This window comes from Balaenoptera ricei, chromosome 19, assembly GCF_028023285.1.
Source record: "Balaenoptera ricei isolate mBalRic1 chromosome 19, mBalRic1.hap2, whole genome shotgun sequence".
Classification (NCBI taxonomy): domain Eukaryota; kingdom Metazoa; phylum Chordata; class Mammalia; order Artiodactyla; family Balaenopteridae; genus Balaenoptera; species Balaenoptera ricei.
In genome coordinates, this window is record NC_082657.1 from 61,457,777 (window position 1) to 61,474,587 (window position 16,811).

Sequence of the window (16,811 nt, forward strand, 5' to 3'; positions counted from 1 at the left end):
CTATTTTGGTTTTTGCCCTGTGCAGTGATAAGGCTTTTTTTTTTTTTTTTTTTAAGTACCTCGTAAAAGCAGAGTAAATAATATTCCTCCAGGAAGTCTACAGACTGAGGAGTGTTTCTTGATCAATAGTTTGCATTTCCAGTAAAATTGTGAGAACTCGGGCTGCCTGTCACGTACTCCAGGAGAAAGACACTTTTTGCTGGAGTATTTTTTTTTTAATGGATGTGAAAATACTAGAGGTATGAAAAAATAATAAAGTTGTAGTGGGAGTTGGAGGGTTGTGGAGAACGCTCAAACCATTCACCTGTGAGCTGAGGACTGGGCAGTTTATTTTACTTCGTTGCCCCCCAAAAACTCAAGTTAGAGAAAGAACCCAGAGCACCATAAAAAATTATAGCGAATGTTTCAGAAGCAGAATATTCGAGGTAATAGGAAACTATTTTGTACTTTCCCTTTGATTTTGAATTTATCAGGAGATAATACCATTCAAAGATAATGCATATAAATGTTTTTCTTTTGTTCTGTTATTGAAAATGAATGAAGTATCCCCAATGCGTTCTATTCACCTCCCCCAAAACTAAGACTGACCGTAGATTCTCTCAAACCCTTTTCCTGGGAATCTAATAAACAACTGATGGGAGAGTGAGGAGGGGAAAAGGAATCCTGAAATACAAAAGTTTTATCCGAAGTCTTCTTCCCTACCCAACCGGACCGACAACTTCCAGAAGAATTCTGACCAGCATTTAGCCCGTCTTATAGATGTCCTGCCCCTTCAGGGAAGCGAGCGGAGGGGGACCTGATTATTCGAGGTGTTGAAGAAATAAATACTCAGTCCACAAATAAACAAACTTTCTGGGACTCCTAGAGAGAAGGAGAAAGCTTTGAAGGGCGAGGATCTCCGAGTCGCTCCAGGTCGATATCCCGAATAATACCATCTCCGGAGGTCTCTTTAACCATTTGCAATCGCTTACCCCATCCTCTCGCGGAGCCCCAGTGCCCAAATCACCTTATCAAACAGCAGCCAAACAGAAAAGACTGAAATACAGAAAGTTAACTTGGAGAATCCCAAGGGGCTTCTCCAGGAACTGGAGGCAAGGGCTGCGCCCAGGGTTGTGGGTTCCAGCCGGTGGGGTGGCGGTCGGGAGCCCTCTCTACGGACGCGCGTCCAGCGCGAAGCCCCAGCGGAGCGCAGAGCGCGGAGTGCAGGGCTCGGAGTGCGGGGCGCGGGGTGCGGCTCGGGTTTCTCCTCGCGCGCAGAGGAACCCGGCTTTCCCGGGGCCGGGTGGCTGGTGCATTGTTCCCATCTTTGGGGAGCGCGGGAGTCAGCCTGTCAAAGGGAATTTATCTCTGGGAAAAGGGAGACACGCTGCGAAGCTGGAGTTGGTGGGCTGCAAGCGTCTACGCGGGAGGGGAAAGGGGGAAATGAACGGAATTATTTCACTCTCTTCCCCAAACCCCACAAAACGGCTCCCGATGTCGTGGATGATTTACTGAATCCACGGCGAATTTAGAGGATTATATTGTCAAGATGTCGCTACTTTCCCCACTTCGCCTTTCCCCTATAGACGCCTTGGCCTGCCTCCTCAGGTTGGGGTGAGGGGCACTCGGTTTCTATAATTTGCCTCTAAAACCTTTATAGGTTATTCTTGACTGCCCTGAACCTGGTAACTTCCCGTTGATTATTAATTATTTGCTTAAATAATGACAACATACAGCGGAGGCTCCTCCATTCCAGTCCAGCACGTTTACTTGGAAGCCATTACACCTGGGCCCCGATAATTAGGAAATCTAATTATTTGCCTCATCACTCATTAATAAGAAAAATAGTCCCAGGTTCTTTGCTACTTACAAGGTCTTTGGGGAGATACTGGACTACATTAATCAATTCGATTTTTTATCTCAAACTGACTTTTATCTGCGAAGGAGCGTCGGGGTTTTTTTGTGTTTTTTTTTTTTTTTTTTTTTTTGCTCTGGGCACGTGGGACCATTAACCAAAATGTGATAATAAAATAAATTTTAATAAGATATAACTTTTTAAAAAAATCTTTTCAAGTTAAGACTGAGCTGCAGAAGTCTGGTTTTGCGCGGCTGGGTCTTAGAGCCGACGGATTCCGGCGCTCCTCGTCCTGATTGGTGCCAAGTCCCCACTGCGGCCGGGTTATTGGTCCAAAGTTCCCGGAGGGGGCGTGGCCGGAGGAAAGTAAAAACTCGCTTTCAGCAAGAAGACTTTTGAAACTTTTCCCATTCCCTAAAAGGGACTTCGCCTCTTTTTCCGGGCTCGGCAGGGTAGCACTCGGGACCCCGGCTCTCCGACCCTCACGGCTGCCGATTTGCTGGGGGGACTTGGAGAGCCGCCTTCCCCTTCCTGACGCGGACAGAGGGGCCAGCCTTGGTCCACCGCGCGCGCTGCATCTCTGCTCCGTCCCCAGCCGCCCGCCCGGGCTGCCACCCGCCGAGTCCCGAGAGCGAGCGGGCGAGCGAGCGGGGGCCGGCGCTGCGTTCGCCCGGGCGCGCCCTCCAGGATGCTGCTCCGCCCGGTCCGCTGAAAACGGGCGCCCCTTCCCGGCCCAAAGGCGGGCGCCCCTTCCCGGCGCCTCCTCCAGCTCACCCCTGAGGCTTCTAGGCGCCCGGGGCTCCCCCCGCCTGCTCCCTTCCTCCCTCTCTCGCTCTCTCGCTCTCTCGCTCGCGCTCGCTCTGGTAGGGCCTTCCTCGCGGTCCGTGCGCGCAGGCGGTGGCTAGCTGTCTCGGACGCAGCATGCAGGCGCGCTACTCTGTGTCCGACCCCAACGCCCTGGGAGTGGTGCCCTACTTGAGCGAGCAGAATTACTACCGGGCGGCGGGCAGCTACGGAGGCATGGCCAGCCCCATGGGTGTCTACTCGGGGCACCCGGAGCAGTACGGCGCGGGCATGGGCCGCTCCTACGCGCCCTACCACCACCACCAGCCCGCGGCGCCCAAGGACCTCGTGAAGCCGCCCTACAGCTACATCGCGCTCATAACCATGGCGATCCAGAACGCGCCCGAGAAGAAGATCACCCTGAACGGCATCTACCAGTTCATCATGGATCGCTTTCCCTTCTACCGGGAGAACAAGCAGGGCTGGCAGAACAGCATCCGCCACAACCTCTCGCTCAACGAGTGCTTCGTCAAGGTGCCCCGCGACGACAAGAAACCTGGCAAGGGCAGCTACTGGACCCTGGACCCGGACTCCTACAACATGTTCGAGAACGGCAGCTTCCTGCGGCGGCGGCGGCGCTTCAAGAAGAAGGACGTGCCCAAGGAGAAGGAGGAGCGGGCCCACCTCAAGGAGCCGCCCCCGGCGGCGTCCAAGGGCGCCCCGGCCGCCCCCCCACTAGCGGACGCCCCCAAGGAGGCCGAGAAGAAGGTGGTGATCAAGAGCGAGGCGGCGTCGCCGGCGCTGCCGGTCATCACCAAGGTGGAGACGCTGAGCCCCGCGAGCGCGCTGCAGGCCAGCCCGCGCAGCGCGGCCTCCCCGCCCGCCGCCTCCCCCGACGGCTCGCTGCCGGAGCACCACGCAGGCGCGCCCAACGGGCTGCCCGGCTTCAGCGTGGAGAATATCATGACGCTGCGAACGTCGCCGCCGGGAGGCGAGCTGAGCCCCGCGGCCGGGCGCGCGGGCCTGGTGGTGCCGCCGCTGGCTCTGCCCTACGCCGCCGCGCCGCCCGCTGCCTACGGCCAGCCGTGCGCGCAGGGCCTGGAGGCTGCGGGCGCCGGGGGCTACCAGTGCAGCATGCGCGCCATGAGCCTGTACACCGGGGCCGAGCGGCCGGCGCACATGTGCGTCCCGCCAGCGCTGGACGAGGCCCTCTCGGACCACCCGAGCGGCCCCACGTCGCCCCTGAGCGCCCTCAACCTCGCCGCCGGCCAGGAGGGCGCGCTCGCCGCCGCCGGCCATCACCACCAGCATCACGGCCACCACCACCCGCAGGCGCCGCCGCCCCCGCCGGCTCCCCAGCCCCAGCCGGCGCCGCAGCCCGGGGCCGCCGCGGCCCAGGCGGCGTCCTGGTATCTGAACCACAGCGGGGACCTGAACCACCTCTCCGGCCACACGTTCGCAGCCCAGCAGCAGACTTTCCCTAACGTCAGGGAGATGTTCAACTCCCACCGGCTGGGGATTGAGAACTCGACCCTCGGGGAACCCCAGGTGAGCAGCAACGCGAGCTGTCAGCTGCCCTACAGATCTACGCCTTCTCTCTACCGCCACGCAGCCCCATATTCCTATGACTGCACGAAATACTGACCTGCCCCGGCCCTCCTCTGCCCTGGCCCGCTCTGGCTTCGCCTCCCAGACGCGACCCTCTCAAACAGTTCAGGCTGCAGAGACGCAAAAAGAACCCAAACTTGCCCACCGCTTTTTCCGCAGACCCGGGAGCAGAGAGAGCGCGCGCGCCAGCCTCAGCCCTCTGCGAAGCCGCAGGTAACTTTAATTCGCCGCCCCGTTTCTGAGACCCCAAGAGGCCCCAGTACAGGGACGCGGCCCAACGAAATGAATAATGATTTTAAAATCCCCCACCCCTTCCAGGATGGCTGTGCTCACTGCTCCACTCGGGGTTTCAAAAATTATAACTTATGGACCAAATCCCATAGCGACCCAGTAATGACTCTCTGTAGAGACCCCCATAGGTCTATGGGGGTCTCTATAGATTATGTATGTGCTGTGTGTAATTTTAAATTTCTCTAACCGTGCTGTACAAATGTGTGGATTTGTAATCAGGCTATTTTTTTGTTGTTTTTCAGAGCCATTAATATAATATTTAAAGTTGAGTTCACTGGATAATTTCTCATCTTGCCCGACCGTTTCTAACTGCCAAAGTGAAAATTCAAGAAACCTATGCGGGGTTTCCCCCCTGTACAATTATGAGATATAATTCTTTTCCCAGTTGTAGGTCTTTTACAAAACAAGAAAATAATTTATTTTTTGTTGTTGTTGGCGGATAAAGAAGTCAAGTATCTGATACTTTTTATTTACAAAGTGTGATGGTGTTGTATAGTAGATTCCTCCCCCAGCATTCCTAAAAGAAAAAAAAAAAAACACTAAAAATTTAACTTGACCTGTGTTTGTCTTATGTGGTCTTAATTGTTGTACTTGCCTTAAAATAAACCCATGTTGTTTTTCTGCCCAAAGTCCGGACAGTGTGTTTGTATTCTCGAATTTTTAAAAACCAGGTGTGTTCACAAATCCACCTGTTTTGATTATTTTTGTTACACAGGTGGGTGAATGTGTAGACATCTACAGATGATCACAGAAGACTGGGGGAACTCCCCTGTTGTCCTGCTAGTGTCAGAAAAGGCTTTCGATTAATTCAGAATCCCACCCTGACTGAGGCAATCAAGAAACAGTCCTGCTTGGACGTAGCTGCCTGAAGGGCTGTGAGCCGTAATGACATTTGCTGTAATGCATTTTGTTAAATGCAGAAAAACATGCCAATAGTCAAAACAAACAGTGCCATTCCATCCCAGTGTCCAGCCATCTCCAATTTAGGAGGTGAGGGAGGGGAGGATAAACATTTTCCATTAGCTAACAACAAACCAGGGGGAGTCCTGCTTTTCCTCAGTTTCCTAAAATACGGACTTCCTTCCCCACTTTAATAGTTCTCCAGAAAAGAATTTGAACCCGGATGGCGAAAATCCAAAGGGGATTGATTCTGTACCGTTTAATGACCATCCCTGGCGGTGACCAGATCAGAGGTGAATCTCTGACCTCTTTACTTCTGGATTTGATTTCTAAATCTTTACCCTACTGCAGTGAAAAATTTTAAAGCCTCGTCGCACTTCAAAAATAATTTACAATGCTTTTACAGTTTTAAATTTGTCAACTTTTCCAGGACTTTAAATAATAGATTATTTTTCTTTTCAATTTTGATACCTCGTCCTTAAAATTTTAAATAGCAATGCAGCCTTTGTGAGGTGTGGCTTCGCGGGGGAGGGGGGGATGGCTTTACTATCTGTTTCACTGGCCAAAACACGCAACTCCCCTCTTGGTCTCTGTGTGTGACTTTGGGGTCCAGAGCTCCAAATTGGGAATTAGTTTCCCAGCCCAGCAGGTGAGAAGGCACTCTGTACCTTGCCTAGAGTGCAGCTCCTGTAAACTAAACACTTCAGGAGATGATGATTTTCCAAAAGGTGATCTTGCTGGATGCAGTAGCCTTGAATGTAACCTGGACATTATGTTGTTTTTAACATGGCATTTTGTCTCTATGTTATGCTGAAATCGAATTGGGGGAAGTTTGAGCATAATAATTTCCCCCATATGTGCAACACAGATTCTTTCAATCTGTGGCCCCAGAGGTGGCACCTGGCTAAGACTTAAAGATTGCATTTTATTCCTTTTCATGACCACAGGAGTGGTGAGCCCCCGGGTCCCTGGTGCTCAGTTGACTGGGATGGACCAGAGAGAGGGAGGGAGAGACCCCTGAGACCATTCTCTGAGCTGCAGAATGAGGCCGCAGATCGCTCACTGCGGACTCGGGCACTGGGGTTTCACTTTGCTCCCCCCAGATATTTCAGAGTCCTCCCTGAAAGCCTGCCCTCACCTTCAGATTTAGAACTCAGAGGAGGTCTCAGAGACACATGGAAAACAGTGGAGAGAGAAATGGAACCACGGGGTCAGAGATCTGATCTGCCCTTGACACCGCGCTGGGGTCTCCTACCTTTGAGAAAGCCTCTTAAAGAAGTCCCCGCTGTGCGTGGGCCGCTCACCTGAGCGGGTAGCTCAAGAAGGCCACGGAGGCCACGGCGAGGGGCCCTTCCATTCCCCTGGGAATGGGGCCACCTGGGGACTGTTGGAGGAGTTATCCAGGCCTCTGGAGGCGGCAGAATGGAGGCGAGTCAGGCCCTGGGGCGCGGAGGCCGGGAGTGCGGGAAGCGCCTGGAGGCCGGCCGCGTGCGGGGGGGAGGCCCTGCGCTCGGAGCCAGGCTCAGCCTCGGCCTGAGGCAGCCCGAGCGGCTTCGGGGCTCAGTGGCCTGGGGCGTCGGTTGCTCCGCGGAGTGGGAAAGACCGGACGCCGGGACTGAGCGCGGAACCCAGGCGCCGCCGGCTGCCTTGCTGGTCTTCGCGCCACCCTACGCGTCTGCCCCCGTCGCGCAAAGACTGCTCGGGCCGTCCTCGCTCCACGTCTCCATCCGCTCGCCGCCCCTTCCTCCGCCGCTCTCCTCGGGAGGCCCAGGGCCTTTCAGGAAAAGGGGAAAGGAGGTCGGGGCTGGAAGGGCCGGATTGCAGGTCTGCCGGGACTCCTTGCTGAGGCGGCTCTGTGGTCCACCGAACGCGGTTTGCGTGAAGCTGCGTCTGATAACCACGTTTCTTCCTGACCCAGTAAGATACAGCCGGGCAGGTCTCAAAGACACAGCAAATAAAATGGAAGTGACCCGAACACCACAACGAGACCATTTCCCACAGAGATAAGCCTGCGTCCCCGACTGGCCTTGGCTGGGTAGACTGTGGCCCTAACCAGGGTCCAGTTTTGACAGATAAAGGCCGCCAGAGAGACCCAGTGGCCTCTGAGCATCCTGAACGCTGTCCTTAGCCCCGGAGAGGCCGCAACTGGAGTAGCCTCGCTTCTTGTAAGACTCGGAGAGACACCCAGGCTCACTGCTTTCAGGGAGAGAGGCTGAAAGTTGGGCTTCTCCCACGGCCAGTCTTGGGTCTGTGGCCCGGCGGCCCTCACTGCTGTGGTTCAAGTGGCTTGTCCCCGAGGACGCCAAAATCGGTAGCGACATGCATCCTCAAGTTGCTGGAGCAGTGGGCTAAGGGTTAGAGGAGCACATCTCGCTGTGTGAACAAACTCCTTCCCTCCCTCGCCTTGGTCTTCTCATCTAAAATGAGCAGGTGAGTGCAAGGGCATTTCAGGGCAGCGGGCATATTTTTTCCTGCATCCCCGGCTCCTGCGATGGGCCCTCGCTTATGCCCACTCCCCTTCTCTGCTCGCAAGAAGTGAATATCAGAAGTTAGTGGGAGAAGAAAATGCAGGGTCCTGGGAACTTCAGCATTTGGCTCATAAATCTTTCCAGGTCCATCTCCTCCCCTTTACCCCAAGACTGCCTGGTGGGGGGGTGGGATCACCTCTGGGCCTGGGAGAGGCTTGTGAGCTTCACTCAAAGCACAGAGCAGAGCTCCCAGGTCCCCGGTGGCCGAGTGCTCGCCTCCTCCATCCTCAGCCCCAGCCCAAATCCAGAAATCTGGACGGGGGTGTTGGGCCAGGTTGGCCAATGGAAATTTATTGGTAACCATAAACCTGAGGTGAGTGGAGAGAGTGACACCGAGAAGAGACTCCCGTGACGAATAAGCAGGATGCACTGGGGTCTGGGAGCCCTTACCGGGCGTCTCAGGGGATATGTGCCTGCGTCCTCAGGACCACGTGCTCCTGCCGCTCAGGGTGTGGTGGGAGTGGATAAGTAGAGAGTAGAGACGCCTTTGGGTGCAGCCAGGCCAGGGATGGCTGGGGAGTGGGGGGCAGACCCGAGGTCAGTGGGACCCCCTGGTCAGAGCCACCCCCGAGTGCCTGCTGGCACCACATACTTGAAATGCTTTCCCAAACTTTGAGAAGCTTTGCCTGCCTGCCTCTTTCTTGCCTGGCCTCAGCTCACCAAGGCATTTGAAATGTTTGCTTTTTGACATAGGCATGTAAGGAAGGGGGTGGAAAGTTTCAGGGAGTCGGGAAGGCTGGGCAGCCGCTGCTGCACCTGGGAAGACGCCACCGCCTCCACTTACGCAAGCCTTACCCTCTCTGGCTTCTGCAACATTTCTGTTCTGCGGCAGAAGCAGACGGACATCGCTTGTGTAGAGTTTGATTCTTGAAGGTGCCTCTCTGGCGCTGCGTTTTTTCCTGGGTCAGGTCCGTGGGGACTTTATGCTGGGGCTGTGAGTGTGTGAAGGCTGGAACGGAGGAAGGGGGTGGGTTGACAGCTTGCTGGGCTTGCTGGCATTGATGGTCCCTTTAAGGGAATGGAGTTGGGGAGCACTGGGAGGGCTTTGTGCTCACTCCATACGCCCACCCAGGCTGGGAGGTCATGGAGGCCAGAGAGGCCGCTCTGACCTCACAGAGGCTCAGTGGCCCTTGATCCTGGACCTTACCTTTCCAGCAGACCCTCTGGGCGCTCTCTCTGCCCTCATGTTATTTTTCCAGATGGGTTCCCCAGTGGAGATTTTCTCTCTAAGCCAAATCCACATGCACCAACTCAGGCCCTACGCACACAGGCCAACTGAGGGTTCCTGTGACCTGGGGCATGCTACCTCAAGCTCTCTGAGCCCATTTCTCAACTGAAAAAATAACAGGATCATCAATTAGGGTTATGTTGAGGATTAATGAACCCAACACCCATGGGGAAAGTGCTTCGATATCATCCAGTCCATAGTAAGGGCTGTTAGCTATTAGGATTTACCTGGATAACAGAAGAGAAAGGATTCTTTGGTCTCAATTAACTGCATATATCAGGCTAAATGCTGATATGCTTGGGCAGGGTGGTGCCCGGGCCCTAACTGCCCCTTTTCTCTGGGCTTCTATCAGCATCAGCTGACCGGCCAACCATTACCTTTATGGCTCACTTCCCCTGAGAGAAGCAGAAGACACTGCCCCCCAATCCTTTCAAAGTGGAAGAGGAGGGTAGGGGAGGAGAGGGTGTCCTGGGTTTTGGCAGGATGTGAGGACTCTGGGTCTCCTACTTACAATGCCCCAAATCTCCCAGCTCTGGGGGTGGGGCACTCATCTCTCCTCTCCAGAGGGCCCCCTTCCCCTTTGATTACTCCAGACACACATTCCTCAGCTTCTGTGCTCACCTGAGGGTGTCAGACCTCAGAGAATTCCCCCTTTGGAGGAAACCGTGTGGGTTCCAATCCCTGTTCTATTTACTACCTCCGTTGTTTTCCGGTGTTCTGTGCCCGGACTCAGTTTCACCATCTGTAAAATGGGTGAATCCATCCTCCCATCTTCCATAGATGCTGCCAGGGTTCTCAAGAACCACACACAGTAGCTGTTATAATGTGATTGTTTTCCTGTGTTTGGAACACTTCCTCCTAGGAGACCTGAGGTGAGTTAACTTCCTGGCCTCAGTTGCCTGGTCTGCAGAATGGGAATGATAAATATTTCTGTTTCTTAGGGTTACTGTGAGGATGGAGTGACTTAATACAAGGACAGCACTTAGAACAGTGCCAGTACATAGTAGTGTTCAAGACATAATTAGTTATTTGTATTATCCTTATTAGCATCATCTTCACCAACATTTTTAGGTTGTCATTAAGGTGACCTTGCATCTTTCCACCCTCACTCTTCTCAAACATATGGTAGAATCATTCATTCGTTCAACTGAATGAATCATTGAATGGATCATTCATTCATTCAAATATATATACAATTTGTTAACTATCTTCACACTTAGAAAAGTGAGGCAGATATTTGGGAATATGGCGCAGATCATCGTTAACTTGAATGTCTGCTCTTTATTTACCAGTGAAGCAGAAGAAGGGTAGACGGGAGCGGGGCATGGGAGGAACTCCTGTCTCTCCTCCGCAGCCGTTTTTTGTGAGGCCTCTTTGGTCCGGGCTGGTGCCTGGCCTGCCCAAGGAGCAGGCTTTCTGCTAGGGAGCTGGGAATGGTACTTCCTGCCCTCATTCCACACTGAACCCAATTTGTGCTTGGGCCCCAGAGTTGGAACTGCCACGGTCCTTCCGGAAGCATGATTTCAGGGCTTTCCTGCAATCTGGAAGACGCGCTCCCACTGACTTCAGAGATGAATGTGCTTTTCTGGGATTTGAAGACCTATGAACCTGCAGGGAACTTTCAGCGTCTCCATCTGGCTCTCTGAGTCACCCAGTCTGCCCGGCTGTCTCCTAGGCTCAGCTGGTCCCCCACCGAGCCTCCGATAGGTCCTCACCCGACAGAGCTTCCGCACGAGGGCGCATCCACACTCGGACACTCGGTGCTTGTTCCCTGCGCTCCCCGGAAATAAGCCCCAGCGCGGGGTTCCTTCCTGCAGCGTCCCCTCCTAAGCTCAAGTTACACACTTCACCTGGGAGCCCAGGATTCGTCCCCCCGCCGGAGCCGGGTTAGGGCGCCCTGCCGGAGTTCTGCGGCTGAAACCTCCCAGAGAGGTTGCTAACTGCTGCAAGCACGTGGGGCTCGCCTCTCCAGACCGCGACGAGAACCGGGGTTGTTTTTTCTTTACTATCAGTGCCCTGCCCACCAGCTGCGCGTGTCTCCGCCTGCGTCCCGCCCATGCCCAAATTGGGCGATGTTTATTATTGTACGAATTCAAGCTCCGATTTGCCTTAGAGTTTAGAAGGAGCGCCGCGGCGGCGCGCCTTTCCGGAAAGGCAGGGATATGCGTGCTGGACTTTGGGTGCCTGGGAAACTCCAGGAAGGGCTCCGGGAGCGGAGGTGGGGCTCCGCGCAGTAACACCGGTTTGTCTCTTGCTCTGGGTCTGTTAGAGCCGGCACCGAGGCTGGATCCAAACTTGAGCTTGCAGGGGGCGCTCTGGTCTGGAGGGGTTGGGTGACTCCGGCGAGTGTGGTACCCGTGCGTTGCAAAAGCGTCGACATTGAGGTTGTTTTTCCATCCCAGGGTTGAAAAGGGTGCTCCGAGGAAAGCCAGGGATCCAGAGAGAAGGCAGCGCCCCGCCCCCTCTTGGCTAGAGGGCCATCCTCAAGACCAAAGCCGGGACCAGGCCAGGCGGGACACTGGGCATAAGTTAGAAATGCAGCGCTGGGGACGGAGGCCTGGATGTGTCCCAGGGCCTGACCTGGCTCTCCCTCAAGACACGTCTGCACCCAAACTGGTGTTTCGACCCTGATCGCGACTTCCTTTCTGGTATTTCAAACGTACCGGGTCCCCTGTAGTCTATTCGGAACCCCCAGCCACATGAGTTACTTTCTGGATTCCGCATTTTAGAGTGGGATTCTCCCTGCTTTTCCGTGTTCAGGGTGACCTGAGCACTGGCAGCCGGTCCCCAGCATGGGGTCGCCTCTCTGTGACAGCAGCAGCAGACAGGCACCCCCCCCCCTCATTAACGCAGGGTTAGTGCCTCTTTTCCCAATGGCCGGGGAGCCTCGAGGGCCATTACAGCCCTCACCTGCCATCCTCACTCCTATGCCTCCTCTTTGGCATCCACACGGTTGACTCAATGAAACGTTAATTCAGTTATCCCAAGCTTTTTCTTTCTTTCTTTTAAAATATATTCAGCAAAGATCATAAAACAGGAACTAGTCACGTTACGTGCCACCCCTCCAAGGCGGTGGAGTAGGGGGAGACGCCTCCTTCTAAGTCAGCATCATTCAGCGTTTTTGATTCAAACCGGGACGTGGCTAAATGTAAAATGAGACCCGGTGGGGAGTGCTTACACCCCAGGGTGAGTGGGGGGGGGGGAGCAGCAGGAGGGCGAGCAGGCTTCCCAAACGCTTAATGTAATCACGGGCCAGCTGCGTGCACTTGTAAAGTTGTTATAACCCCCTCCTTGTTATAAACAGGAAAGCACAGAATATAAAGCAAGAGACCCGCATTCACAAATACCAGCTCTCCTGCACCAGCTGCCAAATTCCCCTTTTATGGTGTTCCTCCTTGCAATCTCAGACCCATCAGAAAGACCTTAGTTTCTCCCCCTCAACTCTCCAAAAGGGTTTATTTTGAAACCTCCCCAACCACGCTATGGACCCGGTACTGCACGCCCTCTCCAACTCTCAGTGCCCTGTGCCACTGGCTTCGGGAGAAACTGGGCTCCTGGAGTCCTCTTCCCGAGGTCCCCAGGGAGCCCCGAGGTGTGCCCCTTTCGGGATACTAGGCCCCCAGGGAGTACGCCTCCACCCCCAGCTCCGCTGGGGCATCCCAAGGATCTCTCCAAGGAGGGCTGCATCCTCTTCTAATCAGGCTCCCATCTATCTCCTCTCCCCCGCCAAAATATCTAAAAGCTCTTAAAGACCTCAGAAGGCATTTTATGAGACTGTGTCATCTCTACATTTCCTACTAAGCCTGGGAGAAGAAAAGATCTTTTGTGGGAAGCCATGGGATTTCGGGGCTCCCCCAGGCCAGAGGTAAAACTCACCCCTGCGCCCCTCCCACCCCCACCTCTCCTTCCTGGCCTGGCAGACCCCGCTCTGAGCCACCGCGATCCACATCCTGCCTCACTGACTGTGTGTGCTTACAGCGTCAAGGGGTGGACGTGATATTTCAAACATCAGATCAGTGCGTTTATATATTGGGTGCCCGGAAATTTTTCCAAATAAACACAGCTTGATTCAACTTGGGTGGGCGGACTTATCAACAGACTAATTCTATAAACAAATGAAGGAATAACCCCGAAACCGATTGGCTGGTATCAAAAAGACACGTGGAGGGAAAAGCTTGGAGTTTTTCAGCAATGAAATTTTAATTAATGTGGGTGGGCTGAGAACACAGCGACTGTTTATCATAGACAATTTATTTTCCAGCGCTAAGTCAACATATAATAGCAAACTTACAACAATTATTTAACATTTTTAAAGCCATGAAGAAGGGACAGAGCCCTGAGCCGCCGGGGAGAGCGGCAGAGCGGGAGGCAGGCGCAGGGCACGCTCCCCTGGAGGGCCCTTGCGGCGCGGGGCACAGTCCCTAAGCCGCCTGGGTCGCCTGCGACGCCGGAGCGCAGCGCGGGCTCCCACTCACCATGAGCCACCTCTTCAGTCCCCGGCTGCCTGCTCTGGCCGCCTCGCCCATGCTCTATCTGTACGGCCCCGAGAGACCCGGGCTGCCTCTGGCCTTCGCCCCCGCGGCCGCTCTGGCGGCCTCGGGCCGGGTGGAGCCCCCCCAGAAGCCGCCCTACAGCTACATCGCGCTCATAGCCATGGCGATCCAGGATGCGCCTGAGCAGAGGGTCACACTCAACGGCATCTACCAGTTCATCATGGACCGCTTCCCTTTCTACCAGGATAACCGACAGGGCTGGCAGAACAGCATCCGCCACAACCTCTCGCTCAACGACTGCTTTGTCAAGGTGCCCCGCGAGAAAGGACGGCCCGGCAAGGGCAGCTACTGGACGCTGGACCCTCGCTGCCTGGATATGTTCGAGAATGGCAACTACCGGCGCCGGAAGAGGAAGCCCAAGCCGGGCCCCGGAGCCCCGGAGGCCAAGCGGGCCCGCGCCGAGCTGCAGGAGCGCGGCGCAGAAGCGCAGCCGGAGGTGGGGAGCGGGGGAGCGCGCCCCCGCCCCGCGACCCCCATCCACGAGGGAGCGCCTGCGCGCCCCTCGCCCCTCCGGGAAGGCTCCTCTCCTCCAGCGTCCCTCCACTGGCCCAGGCCCGCGTCCCCCTCTGGGAACGCAGGCGACGCGCTCCAGGGCGCAGCGGCCGTGGCCGCCAGCCAGCCCGCGCGCACGGTGGATGGCTCGCGGTCCCCTCCGCGCCCCGCCTCCCGCAGTTCTCCGAAGAGCTCGGACAAGTCCAAGAGCTTCAGCATAGACAGCATCCTGGCGGGACGGCAGGGGCAAAAGCCGGCTGGAGGGGGCGAGCTCCTGGGGGGCGCCAAGCAGGGGCCCGGCGGCTGTCTGGGCGCCTCGCTTCTGGCCACCTCCTCCGGCCTCCGTCCACCTTTCAACGCTTCCCTGATGCTCGACCCGCACGTCCAGGGCGGCTTTTACCAGCTCGGGATCCCTTTCCTCTCCTATTTCCCTCTGCAGCTCCCCGACACGGTGCTTCATTTCCAGTAAAGCAAACAGTGCCTCATTTTTCCCCTGCCCTGGTCTGAGCTTCTTGTGAGCAACCAGGACTCCCACCGCTGGAGAAAGAAGTTGCGTGTTTTTTAAAAAATGGTTTCCTCTGCCGACTCCTGGGAAGTATTAGCAACCTCTGCGCAGGGATGGGCACACTCCCCTGCCTCCTGCAAGGCGGACCTTCCCAGAACCCGGAGCAGCTTCGGAGATTTAAAAGACGCTGCCCACGCTGGGACTTGGGCATCTCAGACCTCCTACTGCGGGAGCAGGAAAATTCCTTGACCTTAGGTCAGTCCCACTGGCTACCCAGACAGGCCCTGCGTGTCTGGGGAACGGGAGGGCCCAGACAACCCGAGGGCAGATACATGGCCGCAGTGTGGTCCTTTCTATCTGAGAGCCAGGGTCTGACCATCACCAGCTCGCTTGTCACTGTGGCCCGGGCCTTGGCTTTGAGCTCGTCGGAGTGATGGGTGTTCACAGCTAGGTTTGTCCCTGAAGTCCAGGGAGAATTTTTCTCTTTTCCTTTCTAGATAGTAAAAGGAACATGCTATATTCTTTGGCTAAAATGCTTGATTCCTTTTACTGTAGAAACTGCCCTCTGAAAACATCTGTATTAACAACTTCTATTAAGAAAGTGCACTCTATATAATTTAGCATTTTGTTGCATTATGATAGCTTGTTAATCAATACACATGTTCTCCAACGCATATTACCAGCAATAGCCATCCTCCTATCTTTTGCTTTTTTGTTTAAGGGGTCAAAAGATTTCTGGAGACACCGGAAGTGTGTGAGGGGGAGGGAAGATGTCTAAGACAGTGGAAGATTTTCCATTTCCATGTTTTTTTCAAGATCTAGGCTTGACTGTTGCTACATTTTCCAGAATTGTGTAGTGAAGGACTACTTTTCATCAAAAGAGCCGGGTGAAACAAACACATGGAAAGCAAGTAGAGGGAGAGATGGGTTAGTGCCAGGAGGAGTAAGGGAGCCCACTGGTGTTTGTGGAGGCAGCTCTCTGGACCCCAAGGAACAGGAGGCCTGGTGGGAGGCTTCCCAGCCGACTGCAACTGGCCCCTCCCTCCAAGCCCCAACCAGGCAGGCCCAGAGCCTGCCGCTAAACAAACACCTATGGAGGTGACTGGAAGTCTGGTGTGAGGGGTGGGCGGGAAGGCGGGGGGCTGAGACAAAGATCTGGTTATGAAAATTGAGATTTTCACAGTCCCGTACAGCTTGGAACTTTTGGGAAATGCATCTAACCTCTTATGGTATCTCTTCTTTGGGTTGTTTTGGTGGTTCCGAAACTTGATTTCCTGAACCTCCAAGTTACTTTAATTTTATCCCATGTGGGAAAAGCACAATAAGCCATGGGTTCTTGGAGGGAGGTGGAGACAGGTCTCTGAACTTTTTAGAGCAGTTTCCAGGACATATAAAAATGAACACAGACTTTGCATCAGGAGAGCCTGTTGGTTAATATGTTGGATATTTTGGACAGGCAGAACAATTTAATAACTAGTAGGCACAGAGCTGACTTACTGAGAATTCATCCTGAAGGCCGTGTGCTACCGACCCACACATGCATCCATGACCGCTTTCTGCCCGGGCTGGTGGGAACACTTTGGCGGACGAGCTTCAGGGTCCTTGATGTTAAGAACATTGATGAGGTCCTATTGTTGAGATGCAGGATCACTGTGATTAACTTAAAATGTGGTGGAAGGGCCGTCATTCGATATTTTGTTATCCTGAAGTCTCAGCCTCTGTGAATAAAGTTGTTTTTTCATTAACCTCTCAGTGACTGGTTCAATGGATTACTGGGGAGGAGGGGGGATAAACAAACAGTGTAATAAGAAAGGGGAGGCTGGGATTATATCTCGGAACCCCAGCAGTGTCTCTGGAGGCTCTGGCTTTCGAGGGAGGGTACACAAACATGGACTGGAGAGTAGGAGCTGAAAACCCCAGGACTGGTGGATCTGCCTGAATGTCAGCAATAAGATGAAGATTCTGCTGTGTAGGATATATTTTTAATGTTTTCTTTTTATGTTTGATTTGCGATCTTGTGTGTTTTGTTAATTTATGATGGCTGTTTTCTGGAGAAGCAAATAATCGAATACTGTCATTTTAAAAGGAT

At 54.4% G+C, this 16,811-nt stretch overlaps 3 protein-coding genes across 5 annotated transcripts in view; 2 read left to right on the forward strand and 1 right to left on the reverse strand.

Annotated features, from left to right (window-relative positions):
* MTHFSD (methenyltetrahydrofolate synthetase domain containing) overlaps positions 1-6,694 on the reverse strand; it is a 30,107-nt gene extending 23,413 nt beyond the window's left edge. Inside the window, exon 1 of the mRNA XM_059906014.1 lies at positions 6,672-6,694. The gene's annotated coding sequence lies outside the window, so the exon portion shown is untranslated. The remainder of the gene's footprint in view (positions 1-6,671) is intronic.
* Positions 2,250-5,145, forward strand: FOXC2 (forkhead box C2). Of its 3 annotated transcripts, XM_059905079.1 has the most exons (3): positions 2,250-4,165; positions 4,385-4,438; positions 4,759-5,145. In XM_059905079.1, exons 1-3 carry the CDS (start codon positions 2,756-2,758, stop codon positions 4,765-4,767), a joined length of 1,473 nt encoding a protein of 490 aa, XP_059761062.1. In that variant the 5' UTR covers positions 2,250-2,755; the 3' UTR covers positions 4,768-5,145. The 3 variants fall into 3 exon arrangements, 2 of the variants coding, with proteins under 2 accessions (XP_059761062.1, XP_059761061.1); XR_009499068.1 differs by having other exon boundaries at positions 2,250-4,438; XM_059905078.1 differs by lacking the exon at positions 4,759-5,145 and having other exon boundaries at positions 4,385-4,752.
* Positions 6,695-13,411: 6,717 nt separating the features above from the next.
* Positions 13,412-15,874, forward strand: FOXL1 (forkhead box L1). The gene has a single exon (XM_059904130.1). It carries the CDS (start codon positions 13,649-13,651, stop codon positions 14,684-14,686), a length of 1,038 nt encoding a protein of 345 aa, XP_059760113.1. The 5' UTR covers positions 13,412-13,648; the 3' UTR covers positions 14,687-15,874.
* The last annotated feature ends 937 nt before the right edge of the window (positions 15,875-16,811 follow it).